General features: G+C 47.2%; 2 protein-coding genes across 12 annotated transcripts in view; one reads left to right on the top strand and one right to left on the bottom strand.

Annotated features, from left to right (window-relative positions):
* The window catches only part of LOC309365819 (uncharacterized protein C8orf74 homolog), a 71,789-nt gene extending 66,607 nt beyond the window's left edge, over positions 1–5,182 (bottom strand). For 2 of the 6 annotated variants that reach the window (XM_081904320.1, XM_081904324.1), the window contains exon 1: positions 5,041–5,182. The gene's annotated coding sequence lies outside the window, so the exon portion shown is untranslated. The remainder of the gene's footprint in view (positions 1–5,040) is intronic. The other 4 variants (XM_081904321.1, XM_081904323.1, XM_081904322.1 and 1 more) reach the window with 2 other exon arrangements.
* The window catches only part of RP1L1 (RP1 like 1), a 39,166-nt gene extending 17,384 nt beyond the window's left edge, over positions 1–21,782 (top strand). For 2 of the 6 annotated variants that reach the window (XM_081903581.1, XM_081903580.1), the window contains 4 exons: positions 4,704–5,364; positions 13,088–13,256; positions 14,703–20,083; positions 20,126–21,782. In XM_081903581.1, coding sequence (XP_081759707.1) covers positions 4,726–5,364; positions 13,088–13,256; positions 14,703–20,083; positions 20,126–20,986 — 7,050 coding nt within the window. In that variant the 5' untranslated portion in view covers positions 4,704–4,725 and the 3' untranslated portion in view covers positions 20,987–21,782. The remainder of the gene's footprint in view (positions 1–4,703; positions 5,365–13,087; positions 13,257–14,702; positions 20,084–20,125) is intronic. The other 4 variants (XM_081903585.1, XM_081903584.1, XM_081903583.1 and 1 more) reach the window with 4 other exon arrangements.
* The last annotated feature ends 3,799 nt before the right edge of the window (positions 21,783–25,581 follow it).

Here is a 25,581-nt window from a genome sequence, read left to right as displayed (position 1 = left end):
CTCAAACATTTTAGGGGTCCCTAAGAGTTGGTGCCTATTCTGGGTGCTTGCCAGACGCTTATTGAGAGCCTCTGGTGTGGAAAATACTGAGCTGGTTGGAGCAAGGACTTGACTTTCTGTGAGACAGATTCTGAAATTCCTAAGATGGTGGCAGGAAGCCATGTGGTTTCGCTCCTCAGTGATCTGTAAATGCCTGACACCCCCCCCACACACACACACACTAATGCTGGCTGTGGCCTGAGGACCACAGAAGGGTAGCGTTCAGAAAAAGAGATACAGGATCGTGAAGCACAGATTTAATGATAACATTTAGGCTTTTATGTTTCACCTTTTGATTTATCTCTTATTTCCTCGAGCCCCCTCTCTTCATATTCTTCTCCTAAGCTCCTCTATTTTCCAAGAAGGCTTTGACAAAACCCCTCAGCCCCATCCTAACCACACGCCGGAAGTTTCTTGGGAAGAGGAAACCAGGCTGAGGGCCTTCTCGGTAGTGGCACCCACCCTGTGGAACGCCCACCCATCAGATGTTAAGGAGTAACTATGTAACCTTTAGAAGACATCTGAAGGCAGCTTTTTAATGTGTAATGTTTTATTATGTTTTTATATATGTTGGAAGCCTCCCAGAGAGGCTGGACCAACCCAGCCAGATGGGTGGGGTAATAATAATAATAATAATAATAATAATAGTAGTAGTAGTAGTAGTAGTAGTAGTAGTAATGGATAAACCACTCTGGGAATTGTGGCCCTGAGCAGGGAATATGAGGAGTCTCCTAACAACTCCCAGCACCCTTAAAAAACTACATTTCCCTGGATTCTTTTTGGGAAAGCTATTAATAGTCGTGGCTTTAAATAAAGTGGCACAGTGCTGTTTTAAATGCACAGCGAAGATAGAGCCACTCTTGCAAGAAATTGATTCTTTGGCAGCCCCTACTCTGTGGAACTCCCTGCCAATTGATGCTAGGCACACACCTGCACTGTATTGTTTTCACCAACTGCTAAAAACGTTCTTGTTTCAGAAAGCCTAACCAGTCATGCCACACTACTGTGTATTCTTGTTTTTAAACTGCTGGTTTTATCAATATTTTTCGTATTTTTATGCCTACTTATTTGTAGCGTTGATTTTTTATATATATATGAATAGTTTATATTGTTTTATGAAAAACTGAGTACAGTGGTACCTCGGGTTACATACGCTTCAGGTTACATACGCTTCAGGTTACAGACTCCGCTAACCCAGAAATAGTACCTCGGGTTAAGAACTTTGCTTCAGGATGAGAACAGAAATCACGCAGCAGCGGTGCAGCGGCAGCAGGAGGCCCCATTAGCTAAAGTGGTGCTTCAGGTTAAGAACAGTTTCAGATTAAGAACGGACCTCCGGAACGAATTAAGTTCTTTGCCGAGGTATCACTGTAGAGGTTTCCGTTGATTAAGCAGTATATAAACCTGGTTAAACAAGAAAGAATAAACAAATTTTGAAAAATCTAGAAATGGGAAATTAGGTCCCTGCCCCAACCTGCCCCATGCTTGGTTGAAGTAAAGCACAACCATTTACTTAATTTAAAATGTATGCTGACTGTAAATGCATTAACATGGGCCATAATATATTGAATTGTTGTATGCTTAACGGTCGGCTCAGCTCAAGTCTTATTCGACTGTCGATAGGGACCAAAGCATCAAGTTAATGGCCTAATTAGAAAGCAAATCAATGAGCAAGGTGAATTAGAAATCATTAGCATACCTGATCAGATGGAAAGCTCTGGTCCAAGATTTTGCTTTCGCCCCACTGCTCTCCCCCAGAAAACCCACCCTTTAGCAATAAATCAGATCAAACATCAATCTGGAGAAAACCTGATTGGCACTTGCTCCAATTCAGCAGTAGAGATCAGGTTTTAATGGGGGGAAAGCAGCGTTGCAAGGTCTGGATCAGACCAAAGTTACTCTCCAGCTTGGGAAAATTAATTTCGCTTTGCCGCTTTAAAAATGTACAGTGCTGCCAAATTGAATGGCAGAGTGCTTTGCTTTGATCTATCAAGCCAATGGTGAAATATCAGGGTACGAGGCAGGAGCAAAGAGAAATACCAGCCTCAAAATGGGATGCCCTCTGCTGGGAGAGTTGTCAAACGGCCACTCTGGAAACTCTTAGAGCAGGTGTTCTGCCTAACTTGGCAAGAGAGTAACTGGTAGCATGAGGACATGCAAGGAGTATAGCATCTAGATCAAGGGAAGTAATAGTGCCACTGTATTCTGCTCTGGTCAGACCTCACCTGGAGTACTGTGTCCAGTTCTGGGCACCACAGTTCAAGAAGGACCCTGACAAACTGGAACGTGTCCAGAGGAGGGCAACCAAAATGGTCAAAGGCCTGGAAACGATGCCTTATGAGGAACGGCTAAGGGAGCTGGGCATGTTTAGCCTGGAGAAGAGGAGGTTAAGGGGTGATATGATAGCCATGTTCAAATATACAAAAGGATGTCACATAGAGGAGGGAGAAAGGTTGTTTTCTGCTGCTCCAGAGAAGCGGACACGGAGCAATGGATCCAAACTACAAGAAAGAAGATTCCACCTAAACATTAGGAAGAACTTCCTGACAGTAAGAGCTGTTTGACAGTGGAATTTGCTGCCAAGGAGTGTGGTGGAGTCTCCTTCTTTGGAGGTCTTGAAGCAGAGGCTTGACAACCATATGTCAGGAGTGCTCTGATGGTGTTTCCTGCTTGGCAGGGGGTTGGACTCGATGGCCCTTGTGGTCTCTTCCAACTCTATGATTCTATGATTCTATGACATGCGTGGAGGGGATCTCAGGGGCCAAATACGGCCCTCCATGTCTCTTCCTCTGGTCCCAAGAACTCCCCCAGGCCACTTAACTCCATACCCAAATGGGGCACCCCCAAGGGAATGGGGCTCAGAGTCCAGGGAGTGGTGGTGGGACGACAACGAGTGATCAGAGGGAGAAGACTGGGAAGAAAAGGTGTCGGAAGCTGAAGAGCAAACAGGGCTTAGTGAGCTGGGAGAGTCTGTGGCAGAGAGTAGTCCAGAATCAAAGGCAGAAGGTAAAGCAGGGGATTAGGGAGGCCAAGAGGCAGAAAGGAGTCAGGCCGGTTTCTTCCCCTCCTGCTGCAACAAGCCCCCAGAACCAGTAGAGGTGTGAAAGGGGCAGAGGAGAGGTTGGCTTCATGCAGGCACAGTCCCGGATTGCTTGGGCGGGGGGACCCAGGAAAGAAGGGAACTTAAATGGTTTTGGGGTGACTTTCAGTCTTGGCAACAGATCTATGGGGCAAGACCTAGTGGGGATGAGCGGCTGTTCTCATTAGGCCTACCACTCTGCCTGGTCTGTGCAGATGGTGTTCTTGCGAATAAAGAGTTAACTTCTCTTTGCACAGTGAGATTTATTGCTGCCTCGCTCCTGGCACTAATTGACCCGTGTGTGTGTGTGTGTATACGTGCGTTTTAGCAAATATAAACCATAGGACCCTGGTACCTACAGGACCGCCTCTCCCAGTATGCCCCACAGAGGACCTTAAGGTCCATAAATAGCAACACCCTAGAGGTCCCGGGCCCTAAGGAAGTCAGATTAGCCTCAATCAGGGCCAGGACCTTTTCAACACTGGCCCCGGCCTGGTGGAATGCTCTGTCACAAGAGACCAGGGCCCTGCAGGATCTGATTTCTTTCCGCAGGGCCTATAAGACAGAGTTGTTCCACCTGGCCTTTGGCTTGGAATCAACTTGATCCCCTCCCCCTCTTTCCTTTTTCCTTTCTCCTCCTGTGATGGAACTCCTACTTGGGGACTTCCCTGGCTTTTTTCTGGCCCACGTAGGACCAGTCTGGATAGTTGGCCTTGGTGAAGATTTGACGTTTTCATCCCCCAAAAGTTTTTGATTTGCGTTTCTACTGAAATGAGGCTGCATTTTAATGTTGCATTTTAATCTTGTTTTTAAGTTGTATTTTAATCACTTGTTTTTATACCTGGTGTTAGCCGCCCTGAGCCCGGTCTTGGCCGGGGAGGGCAGGGTATAAATAAAATTGATTATTATAAAAAATTAGAAATTACTTGAAAGAAACAAATAGGCCTTGGATTAAACTAACTTATAATTAAATAAATGGGATTTAGAATATTAAGAAATGTGAATAAGATGGACTATAACTGGAAAGTGTTTTAGTTCAATAATGATATTGGAAAGCTGTTACTTTCAACTACAAGGAAACTCAGAAAGGAGGGACTAGAGGAAGTAAACCAAGATGTTTAAAAGGTTGGATTTGTAAAGAATTAAGTTTGTTGTTATTGTTTATCTGTTTATTGTTCCTTTTTTTCCCTTTTGTTCATTGATGTATTTTTCTTTCGTCCCCCCTTTTTTTCTTTTTTCTTTTTTCTGTTTTTGTGTGATATTCTGCTTTGTGGTTTTTGTTATTACTGTATTGTGGAAAATCCAATAAATTAAAAATAAAATTATTATTATTATTATTATTATTATTATTATTATTATTATTATTATTATCAGTGGCGTAGCGTGGGTTGTCAGCACCCAGGGCAAGGCAAGTAATTTGCGCCCCCTAACCCGTGGATTTGCGCCCCCTAATCCTAACCCCCAGATGTTTCGCCCGGTGCGGCCGGCCCCTACGCTACGCCACTGATTATTATTATTATTATTATTATTATTATTATTATTATTATTATTCGATTCATAGACACCTCTTGTTCTCGCCTTGCAGTTACCTCTAAACGTTCGCCAGGATGACGCAGGAGCCCACTGACCCCCTCTCCGCCTCCAGCCCCTACAACTATGAACAGCCCCTTCCCCCCGTGGCTCGGAGCAATGCCTTCACCCAGGTCGCCCCTGCCAAGAAGATAACATTTTACAAGAGCGGGGACCCTCAGTTTGGAGGTGTCAAGATGGCCATCAACCAGCGCAGCTTCAAGAGCTTCAACGCGCTGATGGACGACCTCTCCCACAGGGTCCCCCTTCCTTTCGGGGTGAGGACCATCACGACGCCGCGAGGGATACACTGCATCAGCACCCTGGACCAGCTGGAGGATGGAGGGTGTTACCTGTGCTCCGATAAGAAGTACGTCACGCCCATCAGTATTGGTCCCGCCGGCCGCAGAGCAGCTCCTCAGAAGGTCGGCCAGCCGGCCAGCGCGTTGCGGAGGGCAGCCCAAGACATCAAGCGTGAAGACAACACGGCCGCTTTCGCCCAGCAGAGTCCGCGGATACCCAAGAAAGTCACTTTGGTTAAGAACGGGGATGTGGGCACCAGGCGGCCGATAATCCTCAACCGCAGGAACGCGCGGAGCTTCAAGACTCTCTTGGACGAGATTTCGGAGATCATGCAGTTCACAGTGAAGAAGCTGTACACGTTGGACGGGAAGAGGGTGAGTCTTTGTGGCGCAGAGGGTGGGACTGAGGATAAACCCCAGATTGCCGTGAGGCCCAGATAACAATAAGAGCAAGAGATCTGAAAAGACTGTCTGGCAGAGGCTTAGGCTCAGGGTCGGTGGAAGTACCGTATTTTTTGCTCTATAAGACTCACTTTTCTCCTCCTAAAAAGTAAGGGGAAATGTGCGTGCGTCTTATGGAGCGAATGCGGGCTGCGCAGCTATCCCAGAAGCCAGAACAGCAAGAGGGATTGCTGCTTTCACTGCACAGCGATCCCTCTTGCTGTTCTGGCTTCTGAAATTCAGAATATTATTTTTTCTTGTTTTCCTCCTCCAAAAACTAGGTGCGTCTTGTGGTCTGGTGCATCTTATAGAGCGAAGAATACGGTAAGCTTGGAAGGTTAGAGGCAAAAACCTAAAGCTATACTTTGGGGACAAGGGTCCCAAGCCAGGAGGAACAGTGTTGAGAGTAAAATTCTCTTATTTAAGTAATTAGTGAAAATACTGACTCACTCCATTCTGGAGAAGAGAATGATAATCCCAGGGGGAGGACTTTTCTGTCGCGATCACTCAGGGTCCCTGGATGTTTCGCCGTCTATTGATCCCTTTGCCACCACTTGATTTCTCGCTGCCCCCACCCAGGCCCTACCTGGGACAATACTGAGTCCAGTCAGGGTTAAATTGGAAGATAAACTTCTGTTTATTTATTGCAGTTTAACAAGCGTGTGGTTTCATAAATGGTATCAGTCCATTCCATTCATGGGGTGCCTATCCAGTCCTATAACGTCCGCTACCTGCTCTCACTCACTAAACCACCTCTCAGATATTTACTTGTCTTCCTAGCTCCTAACTGTTCCTGACTCAACTTATTTCTCTACACTAACTCAACCTATACACAGACTCTATCCCAACTCACTCCCACTCCAACCAACCACCCAACTCCCAACAAACTCCTCCCAGAGCTGCTTTTATAGTCCCTCTGACTCCACCCCCCTGGGTTCTGATTGGGTAACCTGTTTAACTATTTCACTTCCAGCACACTCTCATATGTTAACGTCATATGAGAGAGTGGATGAGTCTTTGTGTCACAGAGCACTTCATAGAATAATAGCCTGACTTGGATGCTTCAGTCCAAAGCATGTGTACTCTACACGCTCAAAAGTGCTGGGTGCAAATTGCGGCATGATGGAAGTCCAAGCAGTCCAAGTAAAGCTTGATGGCTTTTCTACTAGAACCAGGCAGAAGCTGAGCTGATCGACCAGTGGTTCTCAGAGTGGGTGGTAGTGCTTCCTGGAGGGGGGGGAATGGGATGGCCTGGGTGGGGGTGGGGGTGCTAAGATGCAACAGAGTGGCAGGGAGGTGCTGGAAGTGTAAATTACCACCAGTTTGAAAAGCTGGTATCAGTGAATCAAGTTCTTCCATTTTGTTGAACTAATTAAACTGAATACAGTCATACCTCGGGTTACAGATGCTTCAGGTTGCGTTTTTGGGGGTTAAAGGTAAAGATAAAGGGACCCCTGACCATTAGGTCCAGTTGTGACCGACTCTGGGGTTGCAGCGCTCATCTCCCTTTATTGGCCGAGGGAGCTGGTGTACAGCTTCCGGGTCATGTGGCCAGCAGGACTAAGCCGCTTCTGGCAAACCAGAGCAGCGCATGGAAATGCCGTTTACCTTTCTGCCAGAGCGGTACCTATTTATCTACTTGCACATTGATGTGCTTTCAAACTGCTAGGTTGGCAGGAACAGGGACCGAACGGGAGCTCACCCCGTCACAGGGATTCAAACCGCCAACCTTCTGATCAGCAAGTCCTAGGCTCTGTGGTTTAGCTCACAGTGCCACCCGCGTCCCTGGTACGGACAGTTTTCGGGTTATGGACCACCAAAACCCGGAAGCACTGGAACGGGTTATTTCCAGGTTTTGGCGGTCACGCATGTGCAGAAGTGCTAAATTGCGCTTTGCGCATGCACAGAAGTGCCAAATTGCAAACTTGTGCATGCACAGACGTGCCGCTGTGGGTTGTGAACATGCATCCCGCATGGATCACGTTCACAACCCGAGCGTCCACTGTAGTTTAAACTGGATTTTGAATAAATGGGCAATTAATGAACAATTGAATTTTATCTTGCTGCTCTCTTCCTTAAGGGTTCTCCCCCTCCCCAATTTTGTCCTTAAAGCAACTTTGTGAGATAGATTAAGGCCAGAGGTTTTCAACCTTTTTGAGTCCACGGCTCCCTTGACCAATTGCATTCTTTCTGCGGCAGCCTTGGGGGTCTCAGGGGCCCAGTTGCGGCACCCCTTGCCTGCAGAGCTGGCAGCCTCTCGACCTTTTTCGAACACCCTCCCTGGTGGAGGGTTCCCTTAGCCTCCTCTCCCCTCTTCCTTGGGAGTCTTCTGGACAGCCGCTGCTGCTGCTGCCCCTGGTCTCTGAGTTACCCCTCCTGACCCAAAGAGAGATGCCTCCTCAAATTGCACCACTGAAGCCTGTGACTTGTTTGTCCATCCCAAAAGCAAGGGCTGGCGGACTGGCTGACTGGGTTCCCACACCTGCTTGCTTGCTTACTCCGAGGCTGCCTCTGTTCCTGGGACCCAGCAGCCCCTGAGGGACCATTCGCCTGCAGAGCTTGTAGCCAAGGCTGCTGCAACAAACAGCTGTGCAAGCCTTTGGGAGGCAGAGACGGGAGAGGTTCATCAGAGGAGGGAGGGAGGGAAGGAAAAAGGAGCCAGTCACTCAGTAAGCTTTGGACCGAAGTGAGAATTTGAATCCAGGTCTCCCCACTCTGAGGTCATATTCACACCTTGCATTTAAAGTGCCGTGATACCACTTTAAACATTCATGGCTTCTCCCAAAGAATTCTGGGAGCTGTAGTTTGTTAAGGGTACTGCTGAGAATCTTTAAGGTTCTCCTATTTCACTCCCAAAGCTACAGTTTCCAGAGTTCCCTGTGATTGTAAAACCTCTCCATGAAGGGAATGGGGGACTCCTAGCATTTCTCAGAAACCTTAAGAAACTACAGCTCCCATAATTCTTTGTGGGAAGTCATGACTATTTGAAGTGCTTTAAATGTGCTTAATCTTTTTTTAAAAAATAATAATTTTATAAGCTATGTAACCTTCTTGCTCAATTCAGTCTTTTTACATGGTTTTAAAAAAATGCATTGGGATATTTTATTATTGTAATTTTGTGGTTGTTTTTATTGATTATAAATTAATAACGATCTATTGTAATTGTTGAGAGTGAATTTCTGTTCAATTATGTGTTGATATGTTGTGGGTTAATTTTATTGGGTATATTTTAATGGATTACTGGATATTACTTCATTTGATAAAAGTTGTTTACATTAAGTCATATTTTTATTACGATTTATTCGTATTGGATCAGATTGCTATAAGATGAGTGGCGTTTTATATTTTGTTGCTTTTTCAACTTGTGAACTGCCTTGTGGATAGTAATATAGAAAGGCGGTATAAAAATTAGAAGTGAAACAAAACGAAATGGCGTGAATGTAACCTAAGTCCATCTTTCACATGACACTGACTCTTAAATCAGTTTGTGTCAGAACAGAAGGCCTGGCGTCAAGGTGGCAAGATTCACAGGGGCAGCAGATCCTGAGTTAGATCTTTATTTCCCCTGTGTTCCTAATGTAGATCTTCACTCACCTCTTCCTTCCTGGTTGGGAGAGAGCCGCCATTTTGTGATTCGATTCAGGTGCCAAAATTTCTTGTGCCAGCCCTGCCTGGCAGATATGGGACCCAGAAGACATGGAGGTCAGTGGCCAAACCAGTGGATACAATCCTGACCCTCCATACCTCCTCTTTCTACATTTGACAAGAGTCTCTGTGTGTATTTGGTCCTTCAAGGAGAACATACCTTCTTGTTTGCTTCTCAGTTTATCTCCTTTGCTGAGAACGCAACAGGACCCCAAAGACATCTGGAGATGGGGGAAATCAGAGGTTCTCCAGATGGTACTAGAAAACAACTGCCTTTATCGCGGTCTGTGCCAGCTGATGCGAGATGGAGCCAGCAACATCTGGAAGGCCACAGCTTCCCTTGTGAGGGGCTTGTCAATGTGTTCACACGAGCACAGCTTATATTGACATTTACCTTCTACTTTTCAACTCACCTCCTCTTCCTTTCTCCTTCGTCCAGCTTCCCAACTCCTCTCCTGAGCTCATTTCCCAAGAGCCATTTCCCCCGCAATCCCAACAGTCACAGAATCTTGGAATGTTCCTTTCCGGTGCTTGTAAAATAGGGAAGACGTATAGTAAAAGGTCCGTATAGTAAAAGCTCTGGTTTTCCCAGTAGTGATGTATGGAAGTGAGAGCTGGACCATAAAGAAGGCTGATCGCTGAATAATAGATGCTTTTGAATTATGGTGCTGGAGGAGACTCTTGAGAGTCCCATGGACTGCAAGAAGATCAAACCTCTCCATTCTGAAGGAAATCAGTCCTGAGTGCTCACTGGAAGGACAGATCCTGAAGCTGAGGCTCCAATACTTTGACCACCTCATGAGAACAGAAGACTCCCTGGAAAAGACCCTGATGTTGGGAGAGATGGAGGGCACAAGGAGAAGGGGGTGACAGAGAACGAGATGGTTGGATAGTGTTCTTGAAGCTACCAGCATTAGTTTGACCAAACTGCGGGAGGCAGTGGAAGACAGGAGTGCCTGGCGTGCTCTGGTCCATGGGGCCACGAAGAGTCGGACACGACTAAACAACTAAACAACAAAGGGCCTATTTATCTCTTTGCTCGGTTGAGTAGTAAATCTCAGTGGGTCACAGAACTGACCCATAGAATTGTAGAGACGGAAGGGACCCCAAGAGCATCTAGTTTTCCCATATGTTGAGTCAGAATCGTCTTTCTTGTAATTCAAATCCATTAATTCGTTTCCTACTCAAAGCATCAGCATACCCATCACCCTCAACTGCTCCTCGTGAGGCTTGGTTTCCAGACCCTTGATCATCTTGGTTGTCCTCATTTGTACATGTTCCAGCTTGTCATAGAATTATTGTCAATATCCTTCTTAATCTGCAGTGCGTAGAAGTGGACACATTATTCCAGGTGTGGTCTAACCAGGGCAGAATAGAGCAGTATCATAATCTGGACACTAGACATCTGTTGATGCAGCCTAGAATATCACTTTTTTCCCTTCTTCTTCTTCTTCTTCTTCTTCTTCTTCTTCTTCTTCTTCTTCTTCTTCCTCTTCCTCTTCCTCTTCCTCTTCCTCTTCCTCTTCCTCTTCCTCTTCTCTTTGGCGATAACTTGTAGCCACACTATTTTGACTGCATTAACACAGAATTTGACAATGAAAACCATTTCCAGATCTGGCTATTATCAGCTGCTTGCACTCTGCTTTGGTATATGGCTGAAGGAGTCGAATGCCCCAAATGGCTGGTTTACAGCTATAAAATCAAAACACAATTAAAATAGAAAATAACATTATTATTATTATTATTATTATTATTATTATTATTATTATTATTACCCCACCCATCTGGCTGGGTTTCTCCAGCTCCCAACATAATAATAATAATAATAATAATAATAATAATAATAATAATAATAATAATAATAAATAAAGTGATACCCTTTTTGGTGCCTGCTAAAAACATTCTGGCTACCCAGATGTTTAGAAAGTTGATGCAAGTTATAATCTGTTTTATCTATTGTTATTTAAACTTTCTGAACATTTGAGATTATTGTTGTTGATTTTTCTGACTGATAATTATATTGTTTTATATTTTTTTAAAGTCCTTTGAGGGTTGTTGCCTTTTTACAATCAGTTCATAGATCAGGGACATCCACCAGGTCGATCGCGATCTTCCCTTCCCTTAGCGGCGTTAAAATTGAATACAGTCCTGCTCCCCCCAAAAACGGGGGTAAATCACTGCCAGTTTTTAATTCTGTAAGTAGATTGCAGTCTCTTGGGAGTTGGCCACCTGCCATTCTTCCAGACGCTTCAGTTTGCGTTTTTTCAGGTTACGGACCCACTGAAACCCAGAAGTACTGGAACGGGTTACTTCCGGGTGTTGGGGGTCGACCATGCGCAGAAGTGCTAAATCATGCTTTGCGCATGCGCAGAAGTGCCAAATCTCAACTCGCACATGCACAGACGTGTCGCTGCGGGTTGCGAACATGCCTCCTGCATCGATCACGTTCACAACCCAAGCGTCCACTATATCACCTGTTTAATCTAATACACCGTCCTCTATTTCATATATTATCATTTTCTTCCCGTTGCTCAGATTTCAAACGCTGCCCGCAATTTCCTCTTAGCACATTTCCTTCCTCTTAGCACATTTCTCCCTTGCGTCCTGAGTTTGAGTGTCTTCAAAGCCTATGACACCTTTGGTAGAGGCTGTTCTCCAACCAGAGCGCTCGCAGGCCAGCGTTTCCCAGTTGTCAGTGTTTATACTACATTTTTAAAGATTTGGCTTGAGAGAGTTTTGAACCTCTTTTATTGACCACCAGCATTGCGCTTTCCATTTTTAAGTTCAGAATAGAGTAGTTGCTTTGGAAGATGATCATCTGCACAACATGACCAGTCCAACCAAGTTGAAGAACCATTGCTTCGACATTGAAGAAGAGTTTGGATTTGATATCCCGCTTTATCACTACCCAAAGGAGTCTCAAAGCAGCTAACATTCTCCTTTCCCTTCTTTCCCCACAACAAACACTCTGTGAGGTGAGTGGGGCTGAGAGACTTCAAAGAAGTGTAAACTGGACAGGAAAATTGGCTTCCAGGTGGAAAAATCAAAATTGGAAACAGAATTGTTAGAACCCAATGCTAAAATATTATCAAGAATGTATACCTTGCTGTTGAAATGGAATACGCAGGATGAAACGGTAAAATCAGCTATGATCAAGTGGGCTCAAAATATTGGTCATAACATTATGTTTGCTGACAGGGAACAGTTGTGGACCACCGGTATGAAATTTACGGCATGTAATGCCTTAAGAGAGAATATTATGAAAATGATTTACAGGTGGTACATGACCCCAGTCAAGCTTGCAAAAATTTACCACTTGCCTGATAATAAATGTTGGAAATGTAAAGAAAATGAAGGTACCTTTTTTCACCTTTGGTGGACGTGCCCAAGGATTAAGGCTTTCTGGGAAATGATATATAATGAAATGAAAAAGGTATTTAAATATACCTTCTTGAAGAAACCAGAGGCCTTTCTCCTGGGCATGGTCGGCCAATTGGTGTCAAAGAAGGATAGAACATTCTTTATGTATGCTACAACAGCAGCAAGAATTCTTATTGCAAAGTATCAGAAGACACAAGATTTACCCACCTTAGAAGAATGGCAGATGAAGGTGATAGACTATATGGGACTGGCAGAAATGACTGGCAGAATCCGAGACCAGGGGAGAGAGACAGCGGAAGAAGAATGGAAGAAATCCAAGGACTATCTTAGGAAACATTGCAAAATTAATGAATGCTAGAATGACATTTGGTTTAGAATTTACGTGGTTTCCAACTGTAATGGTTAAGTAAAAAGAAAAGAAAGGTCACCCAACAGCTGCATGTGGAGGAGCGGGGATGCGAACCCGGTTCCCCAGATTACAAGTCTAACGCTCTTAACCACTACACCACACTGGCTCTCTCATTGATGATCTTTGCTTCTTCCAGTACACTGGCATTAGCTCACCTGTCTTCCCAAGTGATGTGTAAGATAAGTCCAGTTTTGACGTCTGCTGTGCTTGCCTCCCCTCCAGATTGACAACATGCAAGCTCTGCTGCACTGCCCCAATGTCCTCGTCTGTGTGGGGAGAGAGCCCTTCAAACCCATCGTGGTGGAAAACCCCCGGAAGCCCTCCTCAGAGAAGCTGCCCGGTCTACCTTCACAGTCCAACAGCAGAGGCAACGTTGGCGAAAACCACGAAAGTAAGAAAGAGGGCAGGGGGCTGGATTTGGGTTGGTGGTTTGGAAGCAGTTTGTTCTTTTTCTGGAAAACGTATTGATCACCCACCCTATCCAAAGGTCTCAGGGTGGGTTGACAAAATCTGGGTGGCCTTCCTGGATCAGAATGAGGATCCATGTAGGTCTGAAGTCAGACTGCAGACAGCGGCCACTCAGATGCCTTGGGAAATGCTTGGTTATATTCCAGCATCTGGCAAGCCAAGGTACACTGTGCCTGACCATGGAGGTTCCATTTAACTTATCCTGGCTGAAATGAATTCCGTTTGTTTAAATGATGACGTGATATCAGGAAGAGCAGTGGAGAGGGGAGGCATAAGAAATACGTTGGCAATATCCGCCACCTTAGACGAAATAATTTAAATAAAAAATACTGTATGCACAGAACTATCACCATTTATTTTTATAATGAATTTTTAGTTTATACTACTAGCATGTTGGGCAACCTAATAGGGTGACACCAATCTGGTTCAAACACAATTAAGGATTTAACGAATGGACAAAAATGTAGCCAAGTTATTTGATGAGACCACAGGTGTTATGGGTTGCAAACCAACCCGCCTATTTCACTATTTTTCGATCAGGGGAACTGTATTATCCTCGTGAAGAAAGCCTGAAAATATACAGGGAGATTGCAAATGTGAGGTGCTATTTAAATTAATAGCCAGTAGACAAACTAACATAGCAGTTTGACTTCACCCCCAGAGGCATATTCCATTGTCTCTTGAGACAGACGGGTGCCAGCAACAATATTTGTGGGGCTGGAAGATAAAGCAGTTGCCATTGTGAGGAATTGGGGGAAGGACTGGGGATGGATGGGGCCAAATCACTATCAAACCTGGTTTCTGCAGATCTGATAGAAAAATACCTTAAATCACAGTTCATTCATTGATTGGTTTATATATATATATATCGCTTTTTTGCACGAGGGCCCCCAAAGAGGTGAATGGATGAGTACAAAATAAAATGCATTAAAACTACAGTTTGTACAAGAACGCAATATGCATACCTGAAGGAGCGTCTCCACCCCCATTGTTCTGCCCAAACACTGGGAGGGCGTTCCACAGGGCAGGTGCCACTACTGAGAAGGCCCTCTGCCTGCTTCCCTGTAACTTGGCTTCTCGCAGTGAGGGAACCGCCAGAAGGCCCTTGGAGCTGGACCTCAGTTTCTGGGTAGAACGATGGGGGTGGAGACGCTCCTTCAGGTATACTGGACCAAGGCCATTTAGGGCTTTCAAGGTCAGTACCAATACTTTAAATTGTGCTCGGAAATGTACTGGGAGCCAATAATAATAATAATAATATCACTGAGCTCCCAGTTTACTATCCTAAGTGTCGCTGTATGTTTGGCATAATTCCTTATGATTTCCCTTTTTGTGTTTCCTCAACACCCCCATCTCCTGCAAACTCCAGCGAACTTTGGACTCAAAGCCAAGAAAAGTGTGATTCATCCTCGGTCAGCCTTGAGCAATCGCTCCGCAAGATTCTCTTTGTCGTCGGAGAAATCCTATCCAAACGGCCTCGTGACATCGCCGGAGAATGGCGCCCCCCGCTTGAGCCACTGCCCACACTCTAAAGCGGGCAACCTGGTTCATTCCTTGGTCAACGATGACATCGAGAAGAGGGTGCATGTGAACAAAGATGGCAGCCTGTCCGTTGAGATGAAAGTCCGCTTCCGCCTGCTCAACGACGAGACGCTCCAGTGGTCCACACATATCCAGAAGTCCAGTCTGAGGGGCAAGGTGCCCTGTGAAGAGATGGGCATAGACGAAGACAATGGAACTGACCCCGCAGAGAAAGAGAACCCAGAGGTCAACTCTGAGGTGGATGACTCGTTATATCCCGGCGATGCCGATTCCTACATCTCGAACCTTGACGTGTCTGAAAACGAGGAGGCGTGTTGCCACAATTGCGGTAAGCCGTGCAAAGACTATGACATTTGGAAGAACCCCATGCATGCTTCCCAGAAGGAGGAGCCATGGGTCAGGAACACTTGGTACACCCACTCTTCTTGCTCGAGCACGTCGTCCCACCGTAGGGTCGTCCGCAAAAAGACGGCCTCCGTCGAGAGCAGCCACACCTCGTCCAGCGGAGAAGATTATTCCAAGCATGTCGTACGGGAATCCTCTTGCTACTCGGAGACTGTAGAATACCGTGCGGTGCAAAAATGCCGTTGTCGACATGGCCAGAGCAACACGAGCAAAAGGGGGTCACCTGTGGAAATGGATTCCGCAGCTTGCTTAGCCAATTCCCAAAATGAGGACAATTCCACGGCGACCGCAGAACAAATGGAGGGCAACAGCAGCAGGGCGGGGAGCAGCGGGTCGAAATCATCTCGCTGTTCGACAGAAAGCCAGATCAAAGTGTGCGAGGAGAGCAGCAGCGTGGTGAGGACCATCTCCTCCCGTAGCATCAAGGCGAGGGAAGAGGTTGAATTGGAAGAGTCCAGCTGCCCGTCCTCTCCAAAGAGCGCCTACAGCCAATCCATTCAGCGGACAACACCTGAGAAAAGGGACAACCCAGATGAGCCTTCAGAAGACTCTCAGCCAATCTCTTCATTCTCCGTGGAGGAAGAGGCGGACAAGGAACAAGAGGAGACCAGCGAAGTTCATTCCACCTTGGAAAATGTGGCGTCCAACCAATCGGTCAGGGATGATGTCAGCGAGTGCGGGAGGTGCTCCACAGAACGGTCCTTCCATTCCAAAGCTTACGATGGGAATAGCCTGAGAGAAGACAGCAACGAAACGCAGGTGTGCAGCGCGGCAGCTTCCTCTTCCTCCAGGAGGAGCAGCAAGCACAGCCACAATCACCGAGAGGCAGGCGCCAAAGTCCCCAGGGTGTCCACCATCAAGAAAAAGAGGACAAAAAGGTCTCTGCATGCAGAAGATGCACGGTCGAGCAGCAGGGGCTCTTGCTACTCCAAAAGCTCCCCAGAGGAGGGAAGAGAGAGAGAATGCCATGCATCTCACGACTCAAGCTCTCCTCGTTCCAACGTGTCGTCCTTAAGCGAAGCGGCGGCACCTCCTGCCGGCAACATGGAGAGTGCAAGTAGCTCTTCCGGACATTGCAGTCAGTCCTCCAAGAGCATCCAGGAGGGCGGCCAGCCGGATTCTTCCAGCAAGGAATCGTCTCCTGGCTCCAGCTTCTCCAATTCCAACGGGAAAAACGGAACTGACAAAGCATCAAGGCCGGGGAGCGTGTTCGAATCCACGTGCTCCAAATGCGGCTGCACGGTGGCAGCGAGAAACAATGGCCTTGGGAGCATCCAGTCAATTGTGTCTTCCCGTTCGGAGAGTAAATGCACAGAGACAGAGGCGTCAGGGAGGAGCGAGCATGCTGGCTCGCAGTCAAGCGTGGCGCAGTCCTCGAAGCCAAGGAAGAAGAAAAGCAGCCTCCATTCCAACGCAGAACGCTCTAGCCAAGCTTTGGCGTCAGAATCTGCGTCCATGTACAGTTTGCACTGCCCAGCTCCCCCAAAAGGGAAGCCGAGCGGCAAAAAAAGTCGGTCTGCGGTGCTGAAGAAGAAATCGAACAATGCCAGCGCCGCTGGGTCAGAGCCAACTGCGAGCAAGGAGGAAGAGGAAGCAGCCCGTTCGCAGCCCACTGAAATGGAGGAGGAGAACGGGCCAGGGGGTCCTTCTGAAGCGCTGCATAACGAGGCAGGAGAGGCTGAGGTGGAAGGCGATGAGGACATCATCCCTTCTTCTCTTCCCAACGCCTCTCCAGAAGAAGTTGTGCACGAGTGGTTGAGGAAGATCCCCTCAGAGACTCTGCTGATGAAATGTGAGATGCAGGATGATGGAGACGGCACAGAACTGGATGCTGAAATGCCCAGTTGCTCAAACAACCAGGAATCGTTGGGAGAGGAGTCAGAAGGAAAGAAAGAAGAGGAGGAGGAGGAAGAAGAAGTGGCAGCTGAGGAGGCAGCTGAGGAGGGGGCCGTTGAGGATCTCAATGACGAGGCAGCTTCCAAAGCGGTGTCAGAAGAGGCTAAGGCAGGCCAAGCAGAATGCAACCACTCTATCATCTCCAGCCAGAACAACCACAAAAAGGACTTGCCCAGCACCATCCAGACCTCCGTGCAGATCATGAAGGCGCTGTTGGCTTCCAAGCAAGAAGCCAAGCTGGACCGTTCACACAGCTTGCCCGAAGTCTCCCCTACGATGGGCAGAAAGCTCAGCAACTCGGCAAACATTCTGATCACATGCCTGGCCAGCCTGCAGATCCTTGACGAAGAGCTGGACCCCTCAAGCAAGTCCAGCAAATGCCTGAACAGGCCAAGGTACACTGAGCTCTTGAACATCTTCCAGGCTCTCTGGTTTGGGTGCACGTCAGAGAAAGGGGGCACGAGCTCAGGCCTCCAAGGAGAGGCCCCTGAAAAAGTGCCCTCCACTTTCAAGGACCGTAAAGACGGCGACTTCACACCCTTGTCCTCTTCTGGAGTGGATGTGAGCAGTGGCGATGGAGGCTCGGGAGAGGGGAGTGTTGCTGGTGCCCGAGACTGTGCCTTGTCGCCCGAGAAAACGAATGGCGCCAAACCCACCAAAGAAGAGGCGAAAGAGGAGGCAGAGCAAGAGGGAGGCTGCAGTGAGGAAGAGGAAGACGAGCATTCCCAGCCTTGCTTAAAATCTGAAGGAGAAGAAAAGGCAGCCTCTACTGGAGGAGAGGATGTGACAGAAACCAACGAGAACCAGGGCAGTGACGTTGGCGAGGAGGAGGAAGAAGTTGTTGGAGAAGAAGAAATGGAAGATGTCAAGGTGGAACAGGCAGAAGCTGGTGATGCTGGTGCAGACCCTGTTGAGCAGACCCAAGAGGACCCCGCTATCCAGGAAGTAGAAGGGAGTCTCAGTCAAGAGAAGGCTGATGAAATGGCTGAAGAGCCAAGCGACGATCAAGAGAATGTTGAAGTGGCTGAAGAGCCAAGCGATGATCAAGAGAATGTTGAAGCAGCTGAAGAGCCAAGTAATGATCAAGAGAATCTTGAAGTTGCTGAAGAGCCAAGTGATGATCAAGAGAATGTTGAAATTGCTGAAGAGCCAAGCGATGATCAAGAGAATGTTGAAGTGGCTGAAGAGCCAAGTGACGATCAAGAGAATCTTGAAGTTGCTGAAGAGCCAAGTGATGATCAAGAGAATCTTGAAATTGCTGAAGAGCCAAGCGATGATCAAGAGAATGTTGAAGTGGCTGAAGAGCCAAGCGACAACCAAGAGAATGCTGAAGAGCCAAGCAACAGTCAAGCTGAACCTGACCCAAACACAGATAAGAGCGAACCCCAAGCGAGTGTCGAAAATCAGCTGGTGGATGAGTCAGAAGCTGACACAGTATCCAGCAACATAGTTTCTCGCCAACCCACAGCAAAAGCTTCCCTCATCACCCCACAGAAATCTATCGACCCCGACCCGGTTTGGGTGCTAAAGCTTTTGAAGAAGATTGAAAAGGAATTCATGGCTCACTATGTCAGCGCCATGAATGATTTCAAGGTGAAGTGGAACTTGCCAAATAGTGAGGAGTTGGACTTGATGATTGCACAGCTGAAAGAGGAAGTGAGTCGGAGGATCCAAAAGAGTATCGAGAAAGAGTTAGGGAAAATCAGAAGCAGGGCGGGCAGGCGGGTCCCGAGGCCTCCGGACGAGCAGCTGCGCCGCGATTCCTCCATCCTGCAAGTGGAAAACCGAAGGCGCCGTTTGCAGAGCATTCACAAAATGTCCCTCTACAATGACCGCAGCAAGCCGCGCGAGACAAGGGAATTAGATGAGGAATTAGATTTTTTCAGTACGACCATCAGAGACGATATAAGTGACCCCCCTGGGGAAGACGAGTACTGCCCTTGCGATGCCTGCTTCCAGAAGAAAATGGAGGCCAAAGCCCTGCGGTCTCGAGGGCCAGTGGTGGCAGCCAATGCCCCCATTGTGAAGGCCTTTGACCTACAGCAAATCTTGAGGAAGCAGAGAGGCAAGGCAGAAGAGGACATTGCAGAAGAGGAAGCAGAAGGGGAGGCCACTGAAGCTGAGGCAGAGCAGGAAGTGTTGGCTGATGTGGAAGAAGTAGAGCAGGAAGTGACCGAAGGTGAAGCAGCAGAAGCCCCAGCAGATGGGGAGGAAGAAAATCAGAACTGTGAGGAAGCCGAGGGGGAGGAAACTGTGAATGAAGAAGTAGGTGGGGAAGCACAAGAGGAAGCAATGGAGGAAGGAGGAGAAGGAGAGGAGGAAGTAGGGGAAAAGGGGGAAGAGGAAGTAGAAGAGGAAGCAGAAGAAGAAAAGGGAGAGGAAGTAGGAGAAAATGAGGAGGAAGTAGAAGAAAAGGGTGAGGAGGAAGCAGAAGAAGAAAAGGGAGAGGAAGTAGAAGAAAAGGGGGAGGAAGTAGAAGAAAATGAGGAGGAAGTAGAAGAAAAGGGAGAGGAGGAAGAGGAAGTAGATGAAGAAAAGGAGGAGGAAGCAGCAGAAGAAAACGGGGAGGAAGTAGAAGAAAAGGGAGAGGAGGAAGAAGAAGTAGAAGAAGAAAAGGGAGAGGAAGTAGAAGAAAAGGGGGAGGAGGAAGCAGAGGAAAAAGGGGAGGAGGAAGAGGAAGTAGATGAAGAAAAGGAGAAGGAAGCTGAAGAAGAAAACGGGGAGGAGGAAGCAGAAGAAAAGGAAGAAGTAGAAGAAAAGGGGGAGGAGGAAGCAGAAGAAGAAAAGGGGGAAGAAGTAGAAGAAAATGAGGAGGAAGTAGAAGAAAAGGGGGAGGAGGAAGAGGAAGTAGAAGAAAAGGAGGAGGAAGCAGAAGAAAACGGGGAGGAAGTAGAAGAAAAGGAGGAAGTAGAAGAAAAGGGGGAGGAGGAAGCAGAAGAAAAGGAGGAGGAAGGGGAAGGAGAAGGGGAAGGGGAAGAAGAAAAGGAGGGAGAGGGAAGGGAAGAGGAAGAAGGGGGAGAGGAAGTGGAAGCAGAGGAACAAGAGGAGGGAAAGGAGGTTGCAATGGAAGAAGAAGATGAGGAAGTGGGAGCCCAAAGTGAAGGAGAGGGGGAAATGAATGAGGAGGAAGAGGCAGTAGCTGAAGAAGAAGAAGAAGCTGCAGAGGAACCTAAAACGGAAGATGAAACTGACGGTGCGGCAGCCGATCCAGAGGAGGCTGAAGGAGATAACGAACCTGAATGTGCAGCAAATGTTGACGGTGGCAAGGTCTCTGAGGCACCAGCAGAAGCGGAGGAACAGCCTCCAGCAGACGGTGCAGAAGAGGATGAGGGCGATGCCAAGCCAGAGACAGAAGTGGAAGAAGCAGGAGAAAACGAGGCGAATGGCGAGGGCAGCAAACCTGTGCAGGACGGTGGCAGCGAAGACCCCAGAGAAACGGAAGAAGGAGCCACCGAGGGGGCAGAGACCCAGAGAAAAAGCTCCGCCTTCTCCTCTATGGGGAATTGTTCCCAGCAATCCCAGAAAGGGTCTGAGGAGGGGAGTGGCGAAGAGGAAGAAGACTGTAAGGAACTGGAAGGTGGTGGTGGTGAGGATGGAGAGACAGAAGGCGACGCAGAGGCCAAGCCCACAAAGATGTACCCAGACAGTGAAGAAGAGGAGGAGGAGGAAGAGGGAGAGGAAGAAGAACACCAAGCATCCCCTCAGGCAAAGAAGAAACCCCAAACTGGCAAGAGCAAAGGTGGAAGCAGCCCAGTCCCTAAAAAGGAGGCGAGCTCAGAGGCGATTGATCAAGACGACCTGGACTTTTAGAAGAAGCCACCCAAGACTCTGGGGACCATTGGAGAAGCGTCTGCTTTCTCAGGTCCTACTAAACCAGACATCTCTCACCCTCTGATTCCCTCGATGTTGTTTGCGTCTGTTGGCAGCGCAAATACCTGTGCATCTTTGTAACGGGGGAATCGGCCACAGCAGTGCAGATAAGCAATTTCCTGTGGCGAATATTGCATTGCAGGGAGTGTCTTCTCCATATGTCAAACTGGAATTCCTTCAGAGCCCCTTGCACTTAAGTCATAGGGCGAACTATTTGCTCCCAAGGGGACAGGGTGTTTGCTTCTTGAATGAGAAGCTTTGGATATGGACAAACCTGCAGGGAGTTCCACAGGTGTTTCGTGCGCATAGACAAGGTCACTTTCCACTTGCTGACGACGTTTGCACGTCATTTGAACGTCACAGCTTGCTTGAACTTTTAAGGTAATCCAACTTTGATCAACAGATTATGTGTTTACCACGGAAACAATATGTTGTCCCTTTTACTTGAAAGGCAGCAATATGTATCTCTGCTCCCTGCCCGCCACCAAGCGAATTGTAGCTTTCCAGGGGGAAATGGTTGATGGAAAAGGACAATCAAATCTCATTTGCACCGCTGTATAAAATGTGTGTGGTTTAAACAGCAAGAAGGCTGTCTTTCCAAATGTGTGGGTTCCCCCTGCCTTTTTATATTTTTTAAAAATAGCTTTTTTTTTAATTGTTCGTTTTTAGTCAAGTATGTAAATGTGAATGAAATGTGGAAAATGGATGAGAAAATAAAACAAACCTGATTTGTTTATTTATGTTATTCTTTATTTGTTTTTAAATGCCCCATCCCAGTGGGAAGCTAGAACCATGCACTGGGAAGGTACCTCAAAGGTCATTTCTCCCAACCCACTTCCAAGGGATCCTGCACCTTGTATTGCTCCTCTGACAAACAGCCAATACCACCGGAGGTAAAGGTAAAGGGACCCCTGACCATTAGTTCCAGTCGTGGCCGACTCTGGGGTTGCGGCGCTCATCTCACTTTATTGGCCGAGGGAGCCGGCGTACAGCTACCAGGTCATTTGGCCAGCATGACTAAGCCGCTTCTGGCGAACCAGAGCAGCACACGGAAACACCATTTACCTTCCAGCCAGAGCGGTATCTATTTATCTACTTGCACTTCATGCTTTCGAACTGCTAGGTTGGCAGGAGCTGGGACCGAGCAACGGAAGCTCACCCCATCGCAGGGATTTGAACCGCCAACCTTCTGATCAGCTAGTCCTAGCCTAGGCTCTGTGGTTTAACCCACAGCGCCACCCGCGTCCGTCTAATACCACCAAGAGAGTTCCTCCTAAAGTCTAGAAAAAATCCCTTTCCTTGTCACTTGAACCTGTTGGTTTGGATGGGGCATAGTGTTGTAAATAAAAATATGCCCCCTTTCCCTTATGGGTATCCAAGAGCCCATATAGAGTCCTTACATAGGTTTCCTATTGATAGGAGAAAATAACAGAGGCCAACCAGAGAATATTGAGAAGCAAAACAGCTAGATCTTTATTGATCTGTTGCAACAGGGCGCTCCCCTCACCTGCAGGAAAGGAGGAGGACCACAGAAATGTTGTGCAAGGCCTTATAAAGACTTTTGAAATCCCTGTAGACCAAGACCACCCCCAGAAAGATTATACATACATCACAGAAGGGGTATAACCTAAGACCACCCCTCAGATACATCACAGAAAAGGCGGTCTAAAACAGAACATTTGCATGTTGTTTTTCTCCTGTCGCTTGTTTATTTCCTGTCTGGCAGGTTACTTGACTGGACTGCCTGAGGAGCCTGGCCATTCTTTTGTGGTGATAAATAGTGATAAATACTTAGTTCCTGGGCCAGGTCACAGGCTCACACCCTATTCAAACACAGACATACCCTTAAAAGAGGATTTGTGAAGGAAAAGACAATGGGGAGGTTTTTCCACTTTGACCATGCAGAGAAACATTTGCTCAGTTTAGGAATCAAAAATGGATTCAGGTCAGTCTTCCTGTGCTGATCTATGTACTTGTAGTTATGAACATTACCATATATCTAGGACCATAAAATTCCTATCGCAATATCAGGAGAGGCGGTCCCGTAGGTACGAGGGTCCTAGGCCGTGAAGGGCTAGTTCTCAGTTTAACCTGGCAGTGCGACTAATTTTAGCTGCCTCCCTTGCTCTCAACCTTTGTGCTGCATGAGCTGCTTCTGTAGGTCAGCCAGGAAATGCTCTGGGGCTGAGCTCTCTAATTCGAGACTCTTTGCTCCTTGCATAAAAGCCTCTCCTTGCTGCTAAGCATGAACATGGGCAGAAACACCAGGAGCAGAGATGCGAGGAAGCCGGTGAGCTTCGATTCCCACAAATATTTCCTGCAAAGCGTCACCAAATGTCCTCAGGTCTCGGATTTCATCCCTAATGCAGCACAAGGAGAGTTCGGTTGCTTTGACCCTCAATCCTTTTCCTTCACCAACCCTCCCCAAGACTCCTCTTAGCCTGCCAGGCTTCAAGAATTGGATTTTCCAGTGAAACAAGGAAAAGGTGCTGGGAAGAGACAGAGACTGGAGATTGGAAGCTGCAGGCGGACCTGATTCTGTATACACACACACACACACACGGAATTGGTTTGCACATTGAATGCAAAGATACTACTGGGATTCTTCCATTTTCCCTTGGACATTTAGGATGGGAATTTCATATATATATATATATATATATATAATATTTTTATTAGTTTTTTTAACATATCATTTTCAACAATAATTAAATATACTGTTACATCTTATTCAAATTTTTGACTTCCATCAATCCTGCCTGAAAATTTTCCAGTCTAATCTCTCAGTATGCATTTCTTATTTTCCCTATTACATTTCAAACTCATAACCAATATCTCTATCTTTTTCTACTTTGTAACACATCGTATATTTCTCCTTACAAAACCTCCTGTAGTCCTACTAGCGTCATTTGTTGATTACAGTTGCTCTTCAAATAATTCATATACTTCTTCCAATCTTCTGTAAATCTCTGGTCCCGCAGGTTTCGAATCCTTCCTGTCATTTTGCCCAATTCTGCATAGTCCATTAATTTCGTCTGCCATTCTTCTTTCGTCGGAATTTCTTCTTGTTTCCATTTCTGAGCTAACAATACTCTTGCCACAGTTGTTGCATATAAAATCAATTTAACATCTTGCCTATTAATGTCCTGACCTATAATACCAAGTAAAAATGCTTCTGGGTTTTGTTTTTTTAAAATGTATATTATTAGGATATAATTAGGATGGGGATTTCATCTCCAACCTATTTGGGGCTGAGGGGCACATATGGACATTTGAGAAGCTGCCAGAGGCCCACTAAAAAATAACCTTTACCCAGAAGAAAAACTGGTGATGCTCAGAGCATCCTAAATCAGGTCCATCCAGGCCACTATCCTATTCCCACAGTAGCCAACCTGCGGGTGAGCTGCAAGCAGGATTCGAACACATGACCAACTCTCCCCTCCTGCGGTTTCCAGCAACTGGTATTCAAAAGCGAGTTGTGGAGGCACAGCCATCATGCCTAATAGCCACTTGTAGCGCTCTCCTCCTCCATGAATTCATGCAATCCTCTTTTAAAGCCTTCTACTTTGGAGGCTGTGACTGTTGGTAAACAAAATCCACCCTTTTTCCTTATGGGGTATCCAAGAGCCCATACAGAGTCCTTACGTAGTGTCAGGGAACTGCCATCGGAGCTAGAGGCGGAGGCAAGGCTCCAAAGCGATGCTGGAGAGGGGCCCAGCAGGGAGAGAGGTAGCTCATCGGCTGGGGAAGGAAATCAGCGTAACACCAGGGATAAAGGGGGGCAGATGGGGGAATCGGCGAGGGGGCTCCAGGACTCCTCACCGGAGACCAGCGGGGAGAGCACGGGTCCTCCGCTGCCCACACCCTCCCTGCGCAGAAGACTTCCGCGCAGGGAGACTTGGCGTCAAAGAACTTCTTTGCTGGAATAGGTTCAAGAAACGCCCACTGACGGATTCTGCCAGCGACTGAAACAGCCACGAAGTGAAGGGCTGTCCAGACAGAAAGGGTTTAGCCAGGTAACCTAGCCAGGAGCGGCAGCAACTTACGCACGAGCAACCCCTATAACCATTACACGTAGGTTCCCTATTGGTAGGAGAGAATAACAGAGGCCAACCAGAGAATATTGAGAAGCAAAGCAGCTAGTAAGCCTGATCTTTGTTGACCTGTTGCAACAGGGTGCTCCCCTCACACGCAGGAAAGGAGGAGGACCCAGAATAAAGGTGTGTCAGCCCTTATATAGACATTTTAAATTCCCTCCCTGGAGTCCAAGACCACCTCCAGAAACATCATACATACATCACAGAAGGGGTGTAGCTCAAGACCACCACCACCACCCAGATACGCCATACCTACATCACAGAAAGGGCGGTCTACAGCAGAAATCTGAGTGCTTTGTTTACCTCCTGTCTGCCAGGTTACCTGTTTAATGGTCACTTGATTGGATTGCCTGGGGAGCCTGGCCAGTCTTTTGTAATGAATGTGCCCTTAAGACAGGATTTGTGAAGGAAAAGATAATGGGGTACTGTGTCCAGTTC

This window comes from Podarcis melisellensis (genome assembly GCF_964234715.1).
Source record: "Podarcis melisellensis genome assembly, chromosome: 3".
Taxonomy (NCBI): Eukaryota; Metazoa; Chordata; class Lepidosauria; order Squamata; family Lacertidae; genus Podarcis; species Podarcis melisellensis.
This window is presented reverse-complemented; position numbering and strand designations above follow the sequence as displayed.